Genomic DNA, 23,368 nt, shown 5'->3' on the forward strand with positions numbered 1-23,368 from the left:
GTATGGTATTTGTCCCACAGTGGGTCCTGTATAGGATTTAGTGCAATCAGATAAATAAACGAAAATTCGGTCACGAAGACACCTAGAGTCCATCCGTACTGTGCACTGCCTGACGTACACATGAAGCACCCAACAGGGGAAGAGAAAACGAAATTAAACTTCACAGGTTGAGAGATTATGTGAAACTATTTCAATGATTAGAAAATCGAGTCAAATTTACAAAGAACTTGGAAGTTCCAGTGTGACGTTATGCGGCCTCTGGCTAGGATGCATGCTGTGATTCGTATGGGACGGGTGTCACAAAACCGTTGTATCCCCTCCTGACCCACTACTTCTGTAAATGGATCTTACATCCTGGATACTGACATGGACGCAATTGACGGATAAGTTGGTCCCATACGTGTTCTATCAGGGCAGTTTGGCGATGTTGCTGGACACGGAAGTACCTCAGTATCAGGTAGACAGGTGACAGAAACACGTGCTATGTATGCACGAGCATTGCCCTATTGAAAAGTTACCCTACCATACTATCACCTGAGAGGTAACACGTGAGGACGCAAAATATCTGTGACGTACTGTTGTGCCGTCAGAGTTCCACCATTCACTACCAGCCGTGACCTAAAGTCATAAACGATGGCTATCCACACAGTAATGCAATAGTAACATCGCTGTGCCTCTCCAAAAAGTTCGAAGAATGGGATTTCTTCGCAGCTCGTCGACATACGCGCCGACAATGGCCATCGGGGGCAGTGCAGGACTACGTTTATCGCTGAAAATGCGACGCCGTTCATCAATTCATGATTGCAGGTATTGCCACCACTCTGAATGCAGCCTTCGTGTTGTGGTGTTAACGGCAGGCTATGCACAGGATGGTAATTCCCTAGTCCGCTTGCTGCAAGTCTCCGACCGATGGTGCGAGTTGGCACAGAATGTTTGCACGGGATCCATTACCTGTTATCCGATGGCTGGGGCAGATGTGAAGGGGCTGCAGTGCACCTGGTGCTCAATACTGCGTCCTCTGTTGTTGCGCTCAGTCGTGGTCGATTGGAACCTTCACGATGAGAGATGCTCTCACATTCTCGTGCAGTCCAACATCGACCTACTTTCACATCCGAAAGCCCCAAATATCTGGATATTGCACGATACAACCAGCTGTCCAAATGGAGACCAACAGTAAGGTCCGTTCCAAATTCATTCAGGTGCTGATAAAGCTGTCTCACAAGTATATGCGGCCGCACAGTGTCCTTTACATCTCTCGGGATCTGACACTTCACGTCCCTTATACAGGGTGCAGCAGAAAGATCTGGCCAAACTTTCAGGAAACGTTCTCACGACTAGTGGAATAAAAAGGGTTAAATGTGCATCGGTCCGGAAGCGCTTTATTTCCATGTTGGAGCTCATTTTCTGCTTCTCCTACTACTCGCATTAACCGTTGGAAACACGCAGAAACGAACTCTTTTTGCTGGAATGTTCGAAATACCCTTTTGATTACGTTGATTTGGAATGTATAGTCAATTGTCATTCTTAGGTCCACCAGCAGTGTTTGTTACGCCAGTGGAACGAAGGTAATGTTAACATGTGACGTTGCTTGTGCTGATATGCAGTTAACATCGATACTCTACTAGCATCAACTCTTCAGTGTTCATCATGGACTGTGCAAGCACGAAGAATCAGCTGTTTGCTGTTCATCACGGACGTGTATTCCGGTACAGTGCAATGGAAGTGTACACGAATGCGAAGCTAGCAGATGCCCATTGCTGTACGGATTAGAAGGTGGAAATAGCCATGGCGCTCAACGTCGGTATCTGGAGAGATTTCCAGAACGACTTTGCAACGATAGCAGTACGTCTGAAGCAAGTTATCGGCGTCTTAGCAAGAATGCAACGTTGAAACCTACTACTCGTGACTGGGGGAGGACTAGAAGGACTAAAAGGACGAGAACACCTCAAATGGAGGAGGAACTTTTTCGTGTAGTTGACGACAACCATAGTATCGGCGTAAGACAATTAGCTGCACCAAGTAACGTTGACCACATGACTGTTTAGAGAGTGCTACTTGAGAATTTCCTGTACAGTAGCGTTTATTCAATGAATAAAGTAATTATTTACACACATTACATAATTAACTCACAAATGACAAGAGCATGATACGTCATGACAGACCAATCATATACAAAGAAGAAAAACAAATGAAATGTTTCCTACCCACCGACTCATTCAAAGAATCATTTCGCTTGCAGTTGTAACAGAAAGCCCAGGAAGTCGTGTTATGCGAGAGTACCTGTCAAGCCGTTAATATAGGCAGGACCAAGTGGAGAGGCACCGAATCGTGATTGCACGGACACCTGCGTCTAAGCAAATACTGTCGCAAAGAGAAGACTGCAGCGAATAGTTTATTTTAGTAGAAGTTTTTTTCAGATGATTAGGTCCTAAGAACGCTTCTGTTGTCATTTATTCTGTTTAGCTCTTGCGGTGTAACGCAGCTGAATCCCAGACACCGGGTTCAGGATGAACGAACGTGGATTCATAGTGAGCTCCTTAACCATGCCGGCTCGAGGCTCGATGTTCAGCTGACTAAGCAGGCTAACCAGGCCGATTTTTGTCTGCATGATGCCGAAACGCATACCTGTAAAAGACAGAGATACACTTAAAAAACTTAAAAATACACCAGTGTGCTGGAATCAGCCTAACACGCTTGTTCTCTCTCTCTCTCTCTCTCTCTCACACACACACACACACACATATTTACATGAACTTTTTTATTTTGATTCAGGCATAATTAACAATTTAATGTGGAGTAAACTACGTGCAATAAACTTTAGGAAATTAAGCACTATCCCAGCTTAAATTGGCTGATGGTGACATTAGTCTGATCCAGCATCGCTCTTTGAACTCTCCACACTTCAACTAACACATTTTTTATACTAATATCATTTTTATTTCTTTTTTTAACTAGTTTGTCTATTCTGTCGTAGTGACGCCCTTGCACAGAAGGTTCTCGGAATTCTGAGCATTAGTGAATTAGTATTGGGGGTTTGAAATTATGCTTAATTGGGTTTATATATCAGTGAACGCAGTCACACATTATGTCAACTGTTAATTAAACGTTGTCATAGTCACACCACAAATACCTTTAAAAATGGTTGTTTCATGAAGGAAAAGTTCTCGGATGAACGGCCGGTTCGTCATGGTTGACCAATTTCTAATTCAAATGAGCTATCATCAGGTACGCCGATGCTATCGATATTTGAGAAACGTCTGACACGACGAACTGCCTATTCAATCTATAGTTTTTCCTTCATAATATGTGCCGAAAAGACTGAAGAAATTTACGTTCAGTTTGTCCTAGCGCTTTCTTTTCAAACAGCTGAGCAAAACTGAACATACTCAGACATTACTCTCTTTACTTATTCTGATCAATACTATACTGACACACAATATTTTTAGCGCAACACAATCTGACTTTCAATAATCCCTACAAAAGAATGGCCCTGACTAACATTAACCTATACGTTTCACAAATCACTTACCTCACAAAAATCTTCGTTACTCGAACTACTGCAACACAGCGAGCGCCACTACTGCCGGTAAATAAAAGATTCTAACTACTGAAGGCACTAACTACTGATAGGCATAGTTAGCAAATGAAAGATTTTGATAGAGAACAAACAATGTATTTACCTTAATAGTGTTCAAAAGTCATAATATATATAGCAGATCATGACATACAAATGTATTGTCTCTGATGGACACACGTCCAGATCATCCGCTCTCAGATTTCCGCCATCTCTCTCCCCACATCCACCACTGCTGGCGGCTCACCTCCAACTGCGCAGCGCTACGCGCTGTTCACATCCAGCTGCCCAACACTACAATAGCAAACAACAATGCTAACCAGCCACAGACTGCACACAGCACAGCCAGTGATTTTCATACAGAGCGCTACGTGGCGTTGTTGTTGTTGTTGTGGTCTTCAGTCCTGAGACTGGTTTGATGCAGCTCTCCATGCTACCCTACCCTCTGCAAGCTTCTTCATCTCCCAGTACTTACTGCAACCCACATCCTTCTGAATCTGATTAGTGTATTCATCTCTTGGTCTCCCTCTACGATTTTTCCGCTTCACGCTGCCCTCCAATGCTAAATTTGCGATCCCTTGGTGCCTCAGAACATGTCCTACTAACCGGTCCCTTCTTTTTGTCAAGTTGTGCTACGTACTCCTCCCCAATTCTATCCAATACTTCATCATTAGTTATGTGATCTACCCATCTAATCTTCAGCATTCTTCTGTAGCACCACATTTCAAAAGTTTCTATTCTCTTCTTTACGTGGCGTTACCAATATAAAAACTTAAACAGCCTACTTACAGCTTCTGAAGAAACTGAATTGCTCTGTTACTGACGTGCCGATAAAGTAGACTTACTCCAAAACGAAATCTCTCCAGCAAATAAATGCAGATATAGAGTAACGGCCAAAAACGAATGAAAATATGCTTTCCAGTAACTATAAAAAAGGGAATGAAATGACAGGCATTAGCCTGTCCGTCATTAACAGGTTTCCCTAGCAGTGGAGGTCGGTAATGTCCGCACGTGCGTTGGTGCGTGACTCAGAGGTAGACTATCGAAATGCTGCTAGTGAAAGATTTTTTCATCGTTAATGTTAGGCCATTGATGGTAGGAGAGGTGGTGACGTAGAGTTCCTGGTGGCCAGACTCTACGCCAGCGACCTGGGCAGCCTCTCACAGGGTGTTGAATATGTACCACTGTTGACGGAGATCCGTCCCACGTACGGGACGCCAAGCTTAGTGGGTCCCTTGTTACTGCCCGAGGCAAGTAGCCCCTATTCCGCATCGATTTCCAACCTCTACCTTCCTTTTGTCCATAAAAACTCGAACACAGCTTTGACTTTGCAGTATCAATAATCAATGCTGCTTCTAAATAAATTCTATCCAATATACTGCGCAATAAAACTATTTGAAAAATAAGACGATTTCTGTAGTGCTTATCAAGCAAATAAGAGAATCTGGGAGTTTTCCCTCCAACAAATACAAGATTCAGACACATCTTTGACTAGAAAGTGCCAGGTACTGCTTTGAGCCGTCACGCTCAGTTGCCCACAAGATGACTGTGTTACACTGCGGTTCTCTCGATAATGAATATAGGTGAACTTATATAATTGTTAAGGTATTGTACTGGAACTAAGTTTCGTTGGAATATGACAATACGTTACAAAACACAGTCTTATTGGATGTTCATCAGACTTGAAAACCGGCTCAACCAGTCCGTTAGGGTTTCATCCATTAGGGAGTGATCAACAGTAAGGAATGGAATACCCGAACCACCGCACAACTTCAGTTTGCCACATAAAAAACGCATTGCCAAAGCGAAGTCAGCTGCTAGGAAAAAATCCTAGCGTCAGTCGGTTCTAAGCACGGACCTCGGGCTTTATACTCGACATTGCTCGACAATGGCCCATTTAAAGGAACTATGACATGATAAAATACAAGGCATGGGACTTGAAAGGCGACATTTATAGAGCATACGCATACAAAGCAATATTGTCACATGTCTCACTTTAACTGCAAGATTAATTCATGTTAGGCAAATTAAAATTGTGCATAAGCTCCCCAGATAAAATATTACTCGCCGCACTAAAATAGCATACTTGTTTTGGAGCGCTGCAGATGATGTAGAACTGGTATTATTCTGCCACTGCTACTTTCTATTATAAGCGCAAACAAAGTTGACATTCGGCGCGGTAGCTGATGGGAGCGACTGTAAAGACATTTCCCGTTTACTGTCGCTCCCATCAGCCAGCGCGCCAAGTGTCAACTTTATTTGCGCGACTAATACCGCTTACGTAAGTTGTGTCAATGATGTAATGCGTGTTTGTCGGGGGAAGCGAGATTGTGAGACTCGGTTATGTGGAACCAGCGTAAGAAGATGCATCGACGTGAAAACGCTGCATAACGGAATATACGAAGCGTGTGAGAAAAGCAATGAGACTGGAAACACTGTGAGCGATCTGGCAATGCTGTGTTATTCTACATGTGTAGACCTGTGTTCATCTCTTCCAGATACACAGTTCGAATTTCAGTTCCGTACAGCCATCACGTGATTTTTGAGATCTCCATCAAAGAACTTGTGTTTTCGTTGTGTGTTACGAAACTGAAACTGCGGAATTTAGAGCAACGTTAGGCCGTCAAATTTTGTGTTACACTTGGTGAATCCGCGAGTGTCACCTTCTAAAAGTTGAAACAGGCCTATGGGGAACATTCCTTATGAAGAGCACAAGTTTTTCGCTGGCACAAATCATTTCTGGAAGGCCGAAAACACGTTGACGATGAACTTCGCTCAGGGAGACCTTCAACTTAACATCGAACGTGTGCGTGCTCTTGCGAGATCGGACAGACGTTTAACAATGAGGATGATGTGTGACGTCTTGAACTTAAACACTTTCACCTTACATCAAATTTTGACCGACGTTTTGCACATTCGAAAGGTTTGTGCCAAAATGGTGCCGAGAGACCTAGTAACTGAGCAAAAGGACAATCGAAGAAACGTGTGCATTCTAGAGAGGATTGCCAATGACCTCGAATAGTTCAGGCGCGTGTTCACAAGTGATGAATCCTGAATTGTTGAGTACGATCCTGAGGCAAGTGGCAAGATGAGGAGTGGCTCACTGAGACGTCACCTCGACCGAAGAAAGCTGAAATAAGCAAATTAAATATCTGAACAATGCTGATTTCCTTTTTTTCACAGTACTGGTATCGTGCATAAAGAATTTGTTCCTCAATGATAAACTGTCAATCAAGTGTATTACAAAGATGTCCTTAAAAGGTTCAGGAAAAGAGTGAATCGCGTGAGACCAGACATTGCAGGCAAGTAGATACTGTGTCATGACGACACCCGATTTCACAAGGCCACTTCCGTCACGGAATTTTTGACCTCAAAAGACATTGCTGCTCTTCCACATACCCCTGTTTACCTGATCTGAGTCTTCGTGACTTTCGTATTTTCCTAAAATTGAAAGATGTCTTAAAAGGACGATATTTTGGAACTCTGGAGAACATTGAAAAGAACTTGACCGATATGGAGGCCCTACCAGTTGAAGCCTTTCAGCGTTGCTGCCAAGACTGTGAAAAACGTTTCCCCCGGTGTATAGCTGCCGAAGCTATTGAAGGGGACGATGTTGTTGTTTGAAAAAAAAGGGATAAAAACTTTGGAAGATAAAAAATCAGTCTCATCACTTCACACACCTCGTAAAACTGCTATCGTGTTTGGACGTGCCGTGCCGTTTTTAGCGTATTATCGCGGGCTATCCATCGTGTATACAAGGAATAGCGTATCAGTCGCAAGCACGTAACTCAGCGTAGGAACAGAGGTCGGCAACATATGCTAACCGACAGGAAAACGTGTGTCATGCTCTTCCGATGACAATCGATTTCAAACTCGTTAGAAACTGCTCCTTTCAGTGAATGCAGCCCTCTCCCAACCAGTTTCCGAGCAATCACTGCGGAGGGAACGGCATGCAGTGAACATTTGGAGACGGGTAACTGACTAAAGCCCATTGCTCATAGCGCCAAATAAAGCTGCACGTCTTCAGTGGGCAAACAGTTCTGTAGATGACTGAAGGCGTGTAGTGAGGGTCGAGGGTTCACTATTTTGTCTGTTTTGAAATGACGCAAGGCATCGAACGCAGCGAAGGCCCAGTGAGACGTTTCAACCCGCGGTGCGTGTGTGGTGCAGTTCAGGTCTGAGGTGGTTTCGTGACATTTGGAAAATGTTTTTCGTACCATGACTCGTTCACGTTACAGCGAACATGAACCAGGGTGCGTCTTTCAACACTCTCAGTGAACAAATGTTACCTTTTCTCTACGTTTTCATACATAATGTTCTAAGGACACACTCGCCTTCCAAGACGACAATAGCCCAGTTCACAGAGCTGCACGCATGTGTTCATGGTTTGTAAGACACTCAAGCATCCTACGGCACCTCGAGTGATTCGCTAAATCACCCAGTTTTCGTCCCATAGCGAATATCTAGGACGGTCTGAAACAGCGGATAAGACGTAACAGTCGTAGTTTGATAACTCTACTGGTGGTGGGAAAAGCCGGTCGGTTCAAACCGATACCGGTATTTCAGTTCTGAATAACTGGTATTTTCGGTATTTGCTTCGTCTCGGTTATAAAATTTTTTTTTTTTTTTTTTTTTTTTGCTAGTAACAGTGGAAAACCCGAAACATCAATTAGCTATAGCAGCGTTGCTAATTTTTTTGTTTTTAAAACGAGTAACTTGTATTTGTAAAATTTCCATTGGTTTGAAACGTTCCATTATTATAGAAAATAGGAAAAGCAATCAGTGCTACTTTAATGACAATGCCGACAGAAACGAGCAACAAGCACAGGGCATGAGAATTGGTACAGCAATGCTGAGACAGTAAAGTCGCTATTGCCGCGTGTCCTGGCTTAAGGCATGCGTGTACGTGCAGTGATTTCTTGCTGTCGTCAAGAGCTCTCCGTTGTTTTGTAGAATACCACCAACACTAGCCTGGAAATATTTTTACGAAGTGGCGTGGCGATGAAGTACAACGCTTCACTTCCTTGTAAGAGTCTGTCATTTCTATGAAATAATACAAGATGAAGGAAACAATGGTGATAGTAGTAAATTAAAAACTTAACAGCAGTTCATTCATAGCACACAATAAAAAGGGAAAGTAGGTCATCTGCTGCTTGTGTCTACACAATATACCCTTATCAGCTTGTAGCTCTTCAAAACGGGCAAATTAACACAAAATAAAGAATTCTTCAATCTAATTTTAACCTTTTGGGACCGACTATTCTTAATGGGCAAATGGAGGTATGACACCTGATTAAAACATGATTTTGGAGCAGAGTTTCGAAATATTACAGTCAATAGGAGAATACTGGTGATTTTTTAATAGTATTCAGCCGCTTACCACTTTTGGAGAAAAGCAGCAAACGGTGGACGGATTAAGTTATCTTTTATTCTCCTATTAAATTTAATATTTTGATTCTATGTATCTTGAAACAGAGAGTCAAAATTTTTCAATCTCTGTTTGATTTCCACATTTTTTTTTTGCAAAAAATAAATTATAAAAAACCGAAAACATTTATTTGAGAAACCGATTATTTTGAGCGGTTTTAACAGTCAGGTTAAACAGGCGGGGAAAAAACTGTATAACCGAAAACCGGTTCTTTCAGCGGTAATAGCCTTCCCTACACTCTATATACTGTCCCTTTTCATATATTTAACATGAACAATATAAATAACGACAAAAGAACTATACATGCGTAATGTTGTGTGAACTTTAATGCCTAATTGTGATACGGACAAAGTGACGAAATTAACTTTAAAGACAATTTATCGAGTCTTATAATAGAAGAAAGACATTATTCTCCGTGATATAACATCATATGTGTGAACTAAAGAACTGAACACTATAATCTTTGTTATATTATAAAAGGACTGGAAGACAATGAACTTAGTCGTCTTCTGATGTTTTCTTGTTTCTTAGCTATTGTTTGAGTGCAGAAGGTACGATTGTATTGCGATAACTTTCCTCTTCCTCTAGTTTAATTACTAGAACATAATTGATGTGTAAAAGAGTTACGAGAATATAATAAACTAATCTGGAGTGCAGAGTAATCATTTAAGGAACCCACGCCACATTTGTTATAACGCAAGAGTTTGTGTAGCATTTTTTGCAGCTGCTGCGGAGCTAGCTAGGATCATCTTTGACTGAGAAAGTTGGCCGCCATTACGCGGCGCATTCAAACTTTTTTATTTCCACAGGGAATGCGACGCAGCCGGAGCAGAAGAATTTATTTAAAAATACTATCAAAATTAATTAGCATCAAATCACAAGATTTATTTTATCATTAAGTGACTATTTTCATGGATACAATTTACTATAGGCCAGGTGCCTCTTTGCATAAATTTTATTACGCTAACGCATTTGATATTATCTGTAGGGAGCCTGCCGCTCGTTTTCAATCAGAATTTAAAGTTTAATTTAGCAACCTGCAAATATAACATCGCTTATTTGTAATTGTTTCTTACGAGGTTTTATGAAAGATAGCTTTACGAAAGTTAACTTCACGAACTTAATAGAATCCTCATATAACTTATAGCAGAAAGAGACATTAGATCTACCGGGTTTAATCACCAGGCGTGAGTGACTTATGCTGAAAACAGAAGATCTATAGAAACTCGTGGACTTTCTCTCTCGCCGAATTGATGCCATTGTCAAGGGCAGATGGCGTGTTCTAATAGTGACTAACTTTCCCGGTGTATTTATTTTACAGACAGTAGACGTTCGGTTGAAAAAATGAGTGAAAAAGAGTATATTTCGCTAAGATTAGGAACTTACCGATACAAGCTCGTGGTCCATCGCCAAACGGCAGATACACGCAGCTGGGCCTTTTGCTCTTCTCTTCTTCCGAGAAGCGCTCTGGATCGAAGCGTTCCGGGTGCGGGAAGTACTGCGGGTCGTACTGCATCGCCATCACAGGGAAGAAGACGGCGACGCCCTTCTCCAGCGTCCAGTCGGTGCCCGGCACGCTGTACGGCTGCGTCACCTCGCGGTTCAGCAGCGGCACCGGAGGATACTTCCGCAGCGTCTCTGAAAACCACAGCGATTGCCTCAGATTACCCAGCAACGTAGCTAGAATTTGATGTTTTAGTACTACATTGTGCGAGGAGTGTTCACTAAGTAATCCGACACATGTTTTTCTCGCCCAGTTTCGGTTAAAACAATGCGGAATTTCTAGGACATCGTGGAATATTCCGGTTAGAGCCCGCATAGTTTCATCAAGTTCCGATAGTTGGCGGTGCTATACGTAGCACTTGGAATGAAAGTACTTTGCAAATAGAGAGCTATCATTGAATTTCTTTTGGAGGAAAACCATAATATCGCAGATATTCGTAGGCGCTTGCAGGTTGTCTACGGAGACCTAGCAGCGAACAAATGCACGGTGAGTCGTCGGGCGAGGCATCTGTCATCATCGCAGCAACATCGCGCAAATCTGTCCGATCTCCTGCATGACTACCGACCGGACATTGTTGTGACTCCTGCCCTGCTGGAACGCGTGGATACTCTCATTCGAGGTACTCGACGGGTCACAACCAAACACCTCGCCGCTCAACTTGACTACTCCGTTGATAGTGTCGACACGCTCGTCTACTAGTTTGGGTACTCAAAGGTTTTGTGACCTCCCCTTCTCACTTTGCTCCGTTTCTTTCGCTGATCTTTCCCCTTCTTTCTTCCTTCTTTGTACCGCGGCTGTATCTCAGTGTTTTCAATACAGAAATATAGTGAGAAGAAGGCACGTGTGTGTTAGTTCACTATATCGTAGTGCTGTGAGGGAGCGTCACTCGTGCCTCTGGTTTGAGAAGACTGATGACTGAAGTACGACCATTTCTCAAAAGAAGAAAAGGTATGTGCCCCCTTATATTTTACAACTATATATAAATAGTAGCGTATCTAGCACTATCTATCGTTCTACTAAACCGAATGAGCGGGACACCACTGATGAAGTTTCGACCAAGATCGAAGTTTATTAATACCAATTATCTGAAATAATAAAAAAAAAAAACTCATCCAATCCAGAAGTCACTCACAGTTAGAGTAATTAGTTTCTGATGTGTATGTGGTGGTCACTGATACTTAAAAGATCGTTTCAGTACTTCCATCACTGTCCGTTTATGAGTTGCTACGCAACGTATCAACCAGGTGACTATGCAATGATTAATATTTATCGTTTCCCGACAGTAAATCGCTTCTCGCTTGCTTTAAGCATTAAGACGATTATTATGGCACTCACATAAGTCTTTGATAGTTATTGTCAAGTTAATGTCTGTAAATTGCGGTTAATGCTTCTGAATCACACACGCGACGATAACGCCCGATATCCAGCCGCGTATATTAAACTCCGCACCGATATTTGAGATTTCCCGCGCGATTTGTTTGCACCAAAGTCGGGCCGTGGTTTCCTAGAATAATTTTTAAATCAACTCCGGGTTGTAAATTGACAATTCTATGCCCATTCATGAAAGTTACAGCAGATCCGCACTCGACGACTACTTGATCGCGCTCTCGAGCAACACGGAAGTTTTTGTTCTTACAAAGAGAAAACATATCATGCGTGATGCAACAAGGTGATTTGCTATGTCACAACATATTTATCTCTATCTTATTAAAACTCATTACCTATTAAATGTTGTACATAAGTAAATTCATTAATGGCCGGCCGCGGTGGTCTAGCGGCTCTAGGCGCACAGTCCGGAACCGAGCGAATGCTACGGTCGCAGGTTCGAATCCTGCCTCGGGCATGGATGTTTGTGATGTCCTTAGGTTAGTTAGGTTTAACTAGTTCTAAGTTCTAGGGGACTAATGACCTCAGAAGTTGAGTCACATAGTGCTCAGCGCCATTTTTTGAACGACGTACACAAGTCTGTGCGCCCGAGAGGAGGTCACAAAAGTTCATTGGACTACTCTTCCTCATCCACCATTTTGCCCGGATCTCGCACCTTCCGACTTCCATCTGTCTGGCCCTATGAAAAAAAGCACTCCGCGGAAAGCAGTACGTGGATAATGAGGAGATTATTGATCCTTCAAGACGTTCGCTCCGACGTCAACCAGCAAAGTGGTGCCAATCGGGCATACATGCCCGTATGCCCTACTTTTGAGGTGGCATAAGTCTGTCAAAATGAACGGGGATTGTGTTGAGAAATACGGTTTTGTAGCCATAAGAATAGGGAATAATATGGTGTATCGGAATTCTGAACAAAACCAATCTGATTTCAGAAAAAATGCGTTGCATTATTAATGGAACGCCCCTCATAATAGCCTCTCTACGCCATTCTGTTTTTCCGTATCACCTCTACCAATACCCCGCACCACCTCCTGCCCCCCTCCTACCAGTCATACAAAGTCAGCTGACATGTGCACTGCAGATCATACTATTGGCATTCCGTCTTATGTACAAGTAAGCACCAACAATGTGCATGTGATACGCAACACGAAGTCAGGGAAAATATGAAAAACAGCTTGGGCAATTCATAAACGGTATCTTTCAGTCAGTTAATTCCCGAATGATGTTCGACACCTTGCCAAATTGTCGACTAATAATGATGGTGCTCCAGTTCACTGCCCTCTTGAGCGTCGAGCTAAAACATTGGTGCAGACAGAACATGCCCATTTGAAGGTGTGTTGTTAAGCTTGATTTCAATCACAGAAACGTAAACTGTCAAAAATCTTTCATCTTCAAGTGTGTATACCTCCAGTGGAACGCATTTCCCGCCATATGGCCATATCACCTCCTTTGCATATTATGCAAATCAGGGGTCTTTTCGTATAGTTTGTTCCCATTTAGCTAAATCTCTCTGGATACTCCGTAAGCCACTTTTCAGTGAGTGGTGCAGGGTAATTTCTACCAATATTACCGATTCTCTGTCTTTCCGGTTCTCTAAACGTACCCTACAGGTTGTTGCGAGAACAACGTCACCTCTTTTCCAGACGTTCCCTTCCCTAAACCTTTCAGTTGTCGCCGTTTCTCGCTTCCCGTTTTTCATTGTTTCTTGTTCATCCAGTCTCCATATTGCAGATTTTATCTTGCATTGCTTCATCTACAAAGTGTTTCCATGTTCTTGCTGCATTACTACCCTTTCCTCTACCAGAATTATCCACTGCCACATTCGTTTCGGCTATCTTCTGCCATCCGTCTTTTCTAGACGCGCATACCAAAGTTGCCTTTTTGTTCCAATTGTGTCTATAATAGTCTTATCAACTTCCGTTTTTCTTCACTTTTCTACTTTTGTTACGTAATCGAATCTTGATACTCCGCTACTCCTCCTCCAGTAGTCCATTTCTATTGCAAGAACCCTCTGCTTATCCCTTTCATTCATACGTCGCAGTATTTGCCCCAATTGTATAATATATTACTTTTTTGGTTTTAATTGTTACTTTTCTCTATAAGGCAGAATTTAGCTGTGGTATTGTCTTTTTGCCTTCTCCAACTTCATTTTTTTAAATTTTTTCTGGTTGTTTTCCATTAACAGACAATGAAACCCTAAGGTATTGAAAAACTTTACTTTCTTTTATCTTTAAATCACTTTCCAAATTCTCTGTCTCATACTCTACTACTGCAAGATATTCAGTTTTGACTTTTCGGAACATATGTTCCGAATCTTCAACATCTGTTGCAATAACCACCAGGTCATCCGCAGAAAGTAATGTACACAATGTTTCTGTTCCACCTGAAATTCTCATATCGAAGTACTTACGTTTCCATACTTGTAATGGTTGTTCCATACGGATTTTGAACAGAATAGGGGCTAAAGCACATTCTTGTTGGAGTCCTTTTGTGATTGTAAATACAGCGGATACCTGTTTATCCATCTTTACACAACTGATGCGTCCTGTATAAAACTCTTTCACAACTAATACATTAGTCTTACAGATATCATTAACATTCTCTCCCACAAGTTACTTAGCTGGATCATGTTGTATGCCTGGTGTAGATCCACTAATATCAAGTGGATTTTCTGATTTCCAGCCAATCTACTCTCAATTAAATTTGGTAAAGGAAGTATTCCATCAGTGCAGGAGAGTTCAGATCGAAACCCCAGTTTGCTCTTTTGTTTCTACTACTTGTCCCTTTATCTGTTTCTTTAGGTATCTGCCATACAGTGTGCTTACTAAAGGCACCACACTAATACGTTTAATTATTAGATTCTCTTCGATCATTTTTTCATATACTTGAAGTAAACTAAGTTTTTTTTTTAAATTCATGACTAATGTGATCGCCTTTTAAACATTTATCAAAGACGCTTGCCATAATCTAACAAAAAACTGTGGATGCAACTTTTATAAGCTTACCAGGTAGTATTTGCACTGCCTGGTCCCAGGGATTTACCAGTCTGAAGTTTGACTGCATTGCTGCTTCATAACGACTTATTGCTGGCATCTCTTGGATCACTCACTTTCCTGCTCGAGTATCCTACAGCTTTCATAATAAAATCTTACAACAGTCCCTGATAAAACAGCACCTAACGATCCACACATATTGTGCTGGTACCAGCCCGATCTCTTTTTTGCGTTCTCATCGCTGAGTATTTTCCAGGCGTTTTTGGTTCATGTACTGCGTTCATAATTTTCTACTTCGTCACTTAATTTTTGCCAATACCCAGGTTTATTTTGTTTACTTTTTGATGGACGCTGTTTTTCTTTTTCTGATACGTTTATGACAGGTCAAAAAGTACAGAAAAGTTTTAACTGTCATCCAGAAAATTAATTCGGCTTATCTTGTTGTATTAGCATCTTGGTCAGTTCATAGAGATACGTTGGAGAACTGATATACATGTTAGTTTAAGGTTTTCTTACATGTGCTTGTTTTTTAAAAATGTTTTAGCCTGGGTGCCGTGAGATTTACCGCCAGTACCAGCAGGCGAGCGACCAAAGACGGTGCGATTCAGCTCGTCGCCAGCAGTACCAGTCTGTGGCAAAGATTACATCTAACAGGTGATGGCCACAAAAGCAAGAGCCGACGGCTGTAGAATTTAATGAACTGATTGTTGAAAATAATGGTAGCGCTGTACGTTTGTTTGCTGAATGATTCCCAGTTGGTTTTAAGATGGGGCTATGGCCAGTGGGGCACTGGATCTTGAGCGGTTCGGTTGAATATAAGAGCTTATACAAGGTGGCGTTACGGCTGAAGGACTACCGGGTGAGCTGTCGTATCGATAGTCACAGTTTAAGTACTCGATTCATAAGAATAGCTTTTGAGTGAGTTTACAGTTGTGTTTCGAGGATTTTAGTATGTCGAAGGTTAATACTCTATCAGTGGTTGTTCTACGGTGCACTGAATTCTGATCGTTGTTATTAAGTCAAGATCAACGGAAAGTCTGTGTACGTGAATGTAAGTTTAACGGGTTGTAGGAAATGATTGACAGTTTACTACGATGTGCAGTAAATGCTCTATCTAGACCAGACATTGATAACTGGTGTTTAAGTTGCTCTACAATTAGTCGTCCTACTGGCTGGTTCTCTGCACGTTAACTAGAGCCTGTTTGTGAACTCCAAACAATTTGGGTTTTCCTGACATGCGGATATATATATGTAATTCGGTGATCAGCACACTCCGAAGGTGAGTGATTGCGATTTTGTCGGATGTATTGGCATACAAAGAGGTAACAGTGCTATTGCCGTAATTATGAACAGACAGACTATTGAATTCTCACTGAGCAGAGGGCTCAAACTCACTGAATTAATTTACAGACACTAATATTTTTATAGTGAATTCTAGAATGGTGTTATTACAGCGGAAGCTGCCCGTTAATCGTTGTGACTTTCTCAGTAATCCGAAAGCCATACCAAACTGGCACCATTGGAGTAAACACGTGACAACGCTACTAATACCGCTAACTTTAAATGACGAGTTGCAATTAAAATAGGACATAATAGTGAGCCCACACAGAGCCAACAACTAAAGAGGCTAAATTTCGTTTTCCTTATATAACATAAGGCCCAAAATGTCGGTGGCACATAGGCTTTTTGTACTCCTTTTTTTATTACTATCGTTTCATAGGGAGTTTACTTTTGCTGGCTCTCGTTCACACGAATCGTCGTTGTGCTGCTGAAATAGAGAACTCAATAAAGCCTAGATGATCAAAAATAAATTTGGAGACCACGCACTTTGATTGGAACCAATGTAACTTCCCCATAACGTTAACTGAAGCACCCAAGAGAAGAAAAGAAATAGCTTAAAATTTGAAAGAAAAAGAAATAAAGAGAATAGCAGAAATTGTAAAATAATAAAACATAAGGAAATAATATTTTATTAAATACACTAGTAGTTATCGAATGTTACATTTTTTGCGAAAAATATCATGTATATTCTTTGTTTGAGGAATGTCAATTATCACGAATTATTGTATTATTTTACATCTACCATTAATAAAAGGAAGTTATGGTATTATTATTATAGGTAAAGTGACTGATAATAGTAATCTTTATAACACTTCTGCTTTATAAAGGAATGTGAATAGGAATTTACGTAAATTAATAACAAACAAATACAGAAATAAAGTCAGAGTCTATGGGCATATCACAGCAAAATATATCTCTGAGTAGTGACGCCGTCGATCACCGAGGAACGGGAGAACCTTTACCTTACGTGCATCGTAAGTAAAAATAAATACATAAGCGATAGGTTGTTATTTACTGATTAGCGGCTTGTGAGCGTTTTGGGAACAGAAATCCAAGGACAGAGAATTTCCAGCTATTAGCAGAATTATTTCGCCTAATCATTGACGTGTACAGTCTCTTGTGGCTTCGGAATGTGTTAGTAAAACAAACGTATGATTTAACAGTCTAAGAAAGATGAGTTAGTGGTGTATAAGGATTTTGATGATGTAACCAGTTTGAATTGATCTGTGTTACGTGGAAAGCTGAAGTCTACACCTTATAGTATAGAGACAGAAAGAGATAGATTAATGTGTTATTTTCTGATTTTCTTCGCTGAATGGTTTGGTACGTTTAATAAAACATTAGTCTGTTAGAGATAAGTCAACCTAACGCCAAACATTGCTTACATTTTATCGCTCCCTACATAGTGACAACTTAATACGTTATCTGAGAATCTTTTAAAGTTATCTAAGAATCTTTCGATGGTCAGGTGCGTTGGCGCGTTATGATTGTTAGCATGTTATTTGATTAGAAAATTGTACTGGAAAGGCATAATATCGTGTCGTATCTACAGAGCACACCATCAGCAACTACGTACTCGCTTCATAAGCAAGGTGATTTTGATAACTTTGCCCGAAGAACATGTAGCGACTGTCTCTGATTTCAGAACACGTTAGTAACATAACAACAATTGTATATTATCCCTGCACAGTACATGTTCTAAGAGCCTCATCCAATTTCGTGCTCAGGCATTTCGATATGCTTGCCTTATTTCCCCCACGATTTACTGGATAGTATCGTCCCACCAGGCTTCAACTTTGTCTCGTACATTGTTACTGTTTTTCTCCTAAGGCCTCCTTAGCGGCCTAGTGAATTGCTTCTTTACTTTCCCATACGTACTACATGCAGAGTCGTCCTGTTTTTTGCACAACTTACTTGCGAGTCTGATTTCATAAAGGAACCTGATACATCATATCGTAGGCTGTCCAAAGTATATCGTGTTTGACTTAACTACTATTTTGCTCTGCTTTTTAATGCCGCACTTTCCTAAAGGGGAGAATAATCTTTGAGATAAGTAGATAGTGATCCGATCCGCATTCTGCACCTGTCTTAACTCTTACATCACTTACTTTTTGTCAAGTATTTTGTTTTATGATAATATTATCAATTACTGATTTTAATCCACATATTGGTGGGGGCTATGTATCTTTAAGGATGTTTTTATGTTTAAATCATCCGTTTCCTATTCTGAATCTGTGTCTCTGGCACAACCCAATTAACATAACCCCATTGTCAGTAATTACGTGTTCAAGGATTCGTCCAATGAAATCGTTTGTTTTGGAACCTATACGAGGATTTAGGTCACCAGTTATTGTATTTTCCTTACGATTATGGATAGTTTCTACAGTCTTTGTAAACTCATCAGCTGTCTCATGAGTTTACCCTGTCTATATAGTAAATATTTATCTGCGATGTTCAGTGACTTGCTCAATAGCAGTCATAGTGTAAACAACGCAAAACGAGAATCTGCATGCACATACATACAAACGCGCGTGAGACTTATGATGAAAGGGAACAAATCTTATCGAGTTGTGAAATCCTCGCAAAACTCATCTTGGAGCAATAAAATACCATAAAAAATGTATTGCTTGCTGTGTTTATTGCGCTGTTGTCATCGAGCAAGAGGAATTCCAGAATGCGCCTTAGCATCTCATTAAAACGTTGGCGAAGCAATTATACGTTGCTTTATTGTTTTGATAATCACTTAAGAAAATTCTTAGCTCTTACCTTCGCAAACGGTAGACTACATGCAAATATTCATACCTGATGGTCCGAAACGTATAATTCGTAGTATGAGCTAAAGGCAGTCAAGGTTCAATTTAAAGGACGATCCATTGAAATTATTTGACTTAGTAACATGGTATACAGCCATTTCTGGGTGCAGTAATATATTTTATGGATGTTTCAAGCATCGAAGAAACAAATAGCTATAATGTCACAGAAAAAGTAGCTATAAATGTGATGAGTAATTATTGTTCAAGCAAAAGCACTAATTTAGTTGTTCTTACATAGTGAATGGAGTATGTTTTTACTGCCACTCAAGAAAATACAGTTTTGCTACGAGGAAGTCAAGGACGGCTGTAACTTGAAAAAAGAAGACTGGTTAATTGCTCAAGATAATGAGTAAAATAGCTAGACGGAGTAACGCGAAGTTACGAGACTGTCGACCATAAACTTCTGGAAGGTCACCCGTAAAACTTAAGTAATAATTCATATTCTTGTAGATGAATTCTTCCACCACTGTTATCTGAATTACACGATCCATAGACTCACATTAACAGTATGAAAGTTTTTGCGCAAGTTGTACAAGTCAGCAACAGATAAGCATATCTTTAATAGCAAAAATGTACACTTGTAACATTGGTTGACAGACACACACTTCTTCGTTTGCTTGTATCGTTTACTGCATAATGTTCCCCGCTATGTTTTCTAACGGACTTGAGCATATTTGCCCACCTGCACCAATTTATTGTCACAGTTTCGTGATCATAATCAGTACAGTGACACACAGTTCGCATATCCATCGCAGCTTCAACATTCTCGAAAAAGAAAGGTGTAAGAGTTCGAACGCAGGATTCTTATCCAAGAAAAGCTAGTTTCAGTGCCAAGCGATTTATGTTTGACTTCGCATTGTTCGTATACGTAGGCAAAGAACGACTTATTTTATCATACAGAGCTGGTGGCCCGTCTCTTACTCACGTCAGCTTTAAGATTACGTCCTATAATCCCAGTGAATGTTTATGGAGCACAATTCAGATAAGCGTTCACATTATAGTTTTTCTCATTACAAGTTGTTATTCCATAATTGTAAGCGATTTGTAAGTGGTTACTTATTACTGTTTACCTTATAATTTTACGCTTCATTATGCTCAGCCGTTTCCTTATTAACTAGTCACAATATTTCTGGTCAACTAACTGTTTCGGCGGAGGGAAAACGAGCCTTCGCCCCCCCCCCCCCCCTCCCCCTGCAAATTACACAATGGATTTTTGCCGAAAGTCTGAAAAATGGACAAATGAACTACGAAAGTCACCAAAGTGGGGTTTAGTTTCGCAAAAAAAGTTTTAAATGGTTGAAAGTAACCAAGATAATTAAACGTATTACCGATGTACGGGAAAAATTTTTTCCGAGCTCTCATAGCCGAATGAAGAGTGGAATGTGGACAAATGGAGTATTAGGCTGACCAGCGTGAGACTAGTTTCGCTTACAAAAAAAAAAAAAAAGTTCAAATGGCTCTGAGCACTATGGGACTTGTCATCTGTGGTCATCAGTCCCCTAGAACTTAGAACTACTTATACCTAACTAACCTCAGGACATCACACACATCCATGCCCGAGGAAGGATTCGAACCTGCGACCGTAGCGGTCACGCGGTTCCAGACTGTAGCGCCTAGAACCACACGGCCACACCGGCCGGGCTTCGCTTACACACACACACACACACACACACACAAACAAACAAACAAGAAAATAAAATCTTGCAAGTAATCAGAGCGATTAATGAAACCTTAATTGAGAGAAAACTGAAATATTTCATAAAAAGCTGCTGTGTAAATGAAGTGTCAAAAAGTTCATCTTTTCAAGACTTAACTATTTTGTGCATAAAAAGTTATTTTGATGTGATATTTAGCTGTCTATAACCAAACTTTCAAAAAAAAATATGAAAAAGTCTGCCAGATGTTTAGTGTAATGCTTTGTACAAAAGTAAGACGTGGCTTTAAATGAGGCTCGAAATCATGCACAGCAAATGAAGTGGACATTGAGAATTTAAAACTGTATGTTTAATTTACAATCATATAATTTTAAAGAGAACTAGAAGATATTTGTCTGGTGGATTATGTAAACCATGCAGTCTCACTTTCGACACAAGATTTCGAACATCGTTCAAAGGTGCATCAAATGTTTTTCTAATCTATTTTATTTCTTACTTTTAGGTAATTGATTTGACCTATCTTTTGTCAAAATTTTTTATTCGTGATAAATGGTTACTGGTGACGTATAGTGGCAACCTTCTTTCTCAAGTTGCTCTGGCATGAGGCAGTTTTGCGCGAGGACTGTATTTCAATTACTACGATTACGAAGAGAAACCTGTGTCTTCGAGTAGTCCCTAATGACAGTGATTGTTTTTGTAACTTTCGTTTAACGAAGACCGTTCGCTCTCAGACCGTTGACTCGGTTCTGCTTGCTGCTACTACATTTGAATAATCAATTTCGTGAAGGTGATAGATAGTCTTTCCTCAGTTCATAATGAATTTCAGTTTTCTGCTAAATCCTTCAAATCTGATCAGTTACTCCGAACGCTTTCCTAGATTCTGGCCTGTGTAGTGATGCTACCATTTTTATTATTTAATCAGTTCCTTTGGCACCTTAATATAATCAGTTATAAACTATTACTACGTTATTTTTATTTTTCATACTAGCAGACGAACACGGTATTTTCCAGATATTCATTTCACCAATTTTCTGTTAGATAAGAAAACAAAAAATGAACTGTGTTTGTGTTGTAATAGCAAAAAATTTTTCGTTTCCATTTATTCGCGAAAAGATCTTTGAAATTATGACACAGTCGTACAAATGAATGTGCATAGTATACAGATGTATGAGTACAGTGTCCTGGACAGTCTATGTACACTAGACGCAGCTGTTTCGCGTGTCTACAAAGCGGTTTTGTAGACGTCTCTACGGTGACGGCTCTTCATAGCTGTAGAGACGACTATTGTTTTCGCCTGCAGCCGTTTGTGCTTCGCAGCTGGAAGCTGTTAAAACGCAGCCAGGTGTCAGGTATTCCCTTAAGTTTACTCGACTCTAGGAGTGTCTTTAGTAGTAAAGACTAAATGTATTAAAACTTCATGCATGATACGGCATTTTTTACGTATCTCATTGTTTATGACACCATATCTCCTGAACTATGACAGGCATGTGGTTCTTACCAATACAAAATTATAGCTGACCGTAAGGGATATGTGTAGCAAGTTGGACTGCAATCCGTCCAGTGATTTAGGAGGAGATGTGGAATATTTTTATAATTGGTTTGGATATCACAATTCTCTTCGAGCATAGGCTAATCTCCCGACATTCATTCCGATTACATTCACTAAACACCGCCGTGCAAATAGTTGTTTTTGTTGTTGTTGTTGTTGTGGTCTTCAGTCCTGAGACTCGTTTGATGCAGCTCTCCATGCTACCTTATCCTGTGCAAGCTTCTTCATCTCCCAGTACCTACTACAGCCTACATCCTTCTGAATCTGCTTAGTGTATTCATCTCTTGGTCTCCCTCTACGATTTTTGCCCTCCACGCTGCCCTCCAATACTTAATTGGTGATCCCTCGATGTCTCAGAACATGTCCGACCAACCGATCCCTTCTTCTAGTCAAGTTGTGCCACAAGCTCCTCTTCTCCCCAATTCTATTCAGTACCTCCTCGTCCACCTTTCACTTCCATATATGGCTACACTCCATACAAATACTTTCAGAAACGACTTGCTGACATTTAAATCTATACTCGATGTTAACAAATTTTTCTTCTTCAGAAACACTTTCCTTGCATTTGCCATTCCACATTTTACATCCTCTCTACTTCGACCATCATCAGTTATTTTGCTCCCCAAATAGCAAAACTCCTTTACTACTTTAAGCGTCTCATTTCCTAATCTAATTCCCTCAGCATCACCCGACTTAATTCGATTACATTCCATTATCCTCGTTTTGCTTTTGTTGATGTTCATCTTATACCCTCCTTTCAAGACTCTGTCCATTCCGTTCAACTGCTCTTCCAAGTCCTTTGCTGTCTCTGATAGAATTACAATGTCATCGGCGAACCTCAAAGTCTTTATTTCTTCTCCATGGATTTTAATACCTACTCCGAACTTTTGTTTCCTTTATTGCTTGCTCAATATACAGACTGAATAACATCGGGGATAGGATACAACCCTGTCTCACTCCCTTCCAAACCACTGCCTCCCTTTCATACCCCTCTACTCTTATAAGTGCCATCTTCTTTCTGTACAAGTTATAAACAGCCTTTCGCTCCCTGTATTTTACCCCTGCCACCTTCAGAATTTGAAAGGGAGTATTCCAATCAACATTGTCAAAAGCTTTCTCTACGTT

General features: G+C 40.6%; 1 protein-coding gene across 1 annotated transcript in view; it reads right to left on the minus strand.

Annotated features, from left to right (window-relative positions):
• Positions 1-2,446: 2,446 nt before the first annotated feature.
• LOC124616357 (probable cytochrome P450 6a14) overlaps positions 2,447-23,368 on the minus strand; it is a 72,331-nt gene continuing 51,409 nt past the window's right edge. The window contains exons 4-5 of the mRNA XM_047144667.1: positions 10,389-10,640; positions 2,447-2,625 (exon numbers count right to left, since the gene is read on the minus strand). Coding sequence (XP_047000623.1) covers positions 2,447-2,625; positions 10,389-10,640 — 431 coding nt within the window. The remainder of the gene's footprint in view (positions 2,626-10,388; positions 10,641-23,368) is intronic.

This window comes from Schistocerca americana, chromosome 5 (assembly GCF_021461395.2).
Source record: "Schistocerca americana isolate TAMUIC-IGC-003095 chromosome 5, iqSchAmer2.1, whole genome shotgun sequence".
Classification (NCBI taxonomy): Eukaryota; Metazoa; Arthropoda; class Insecta; order Orthoptera; family Acrididae; genus Schistocerca; species Schistocerca americana.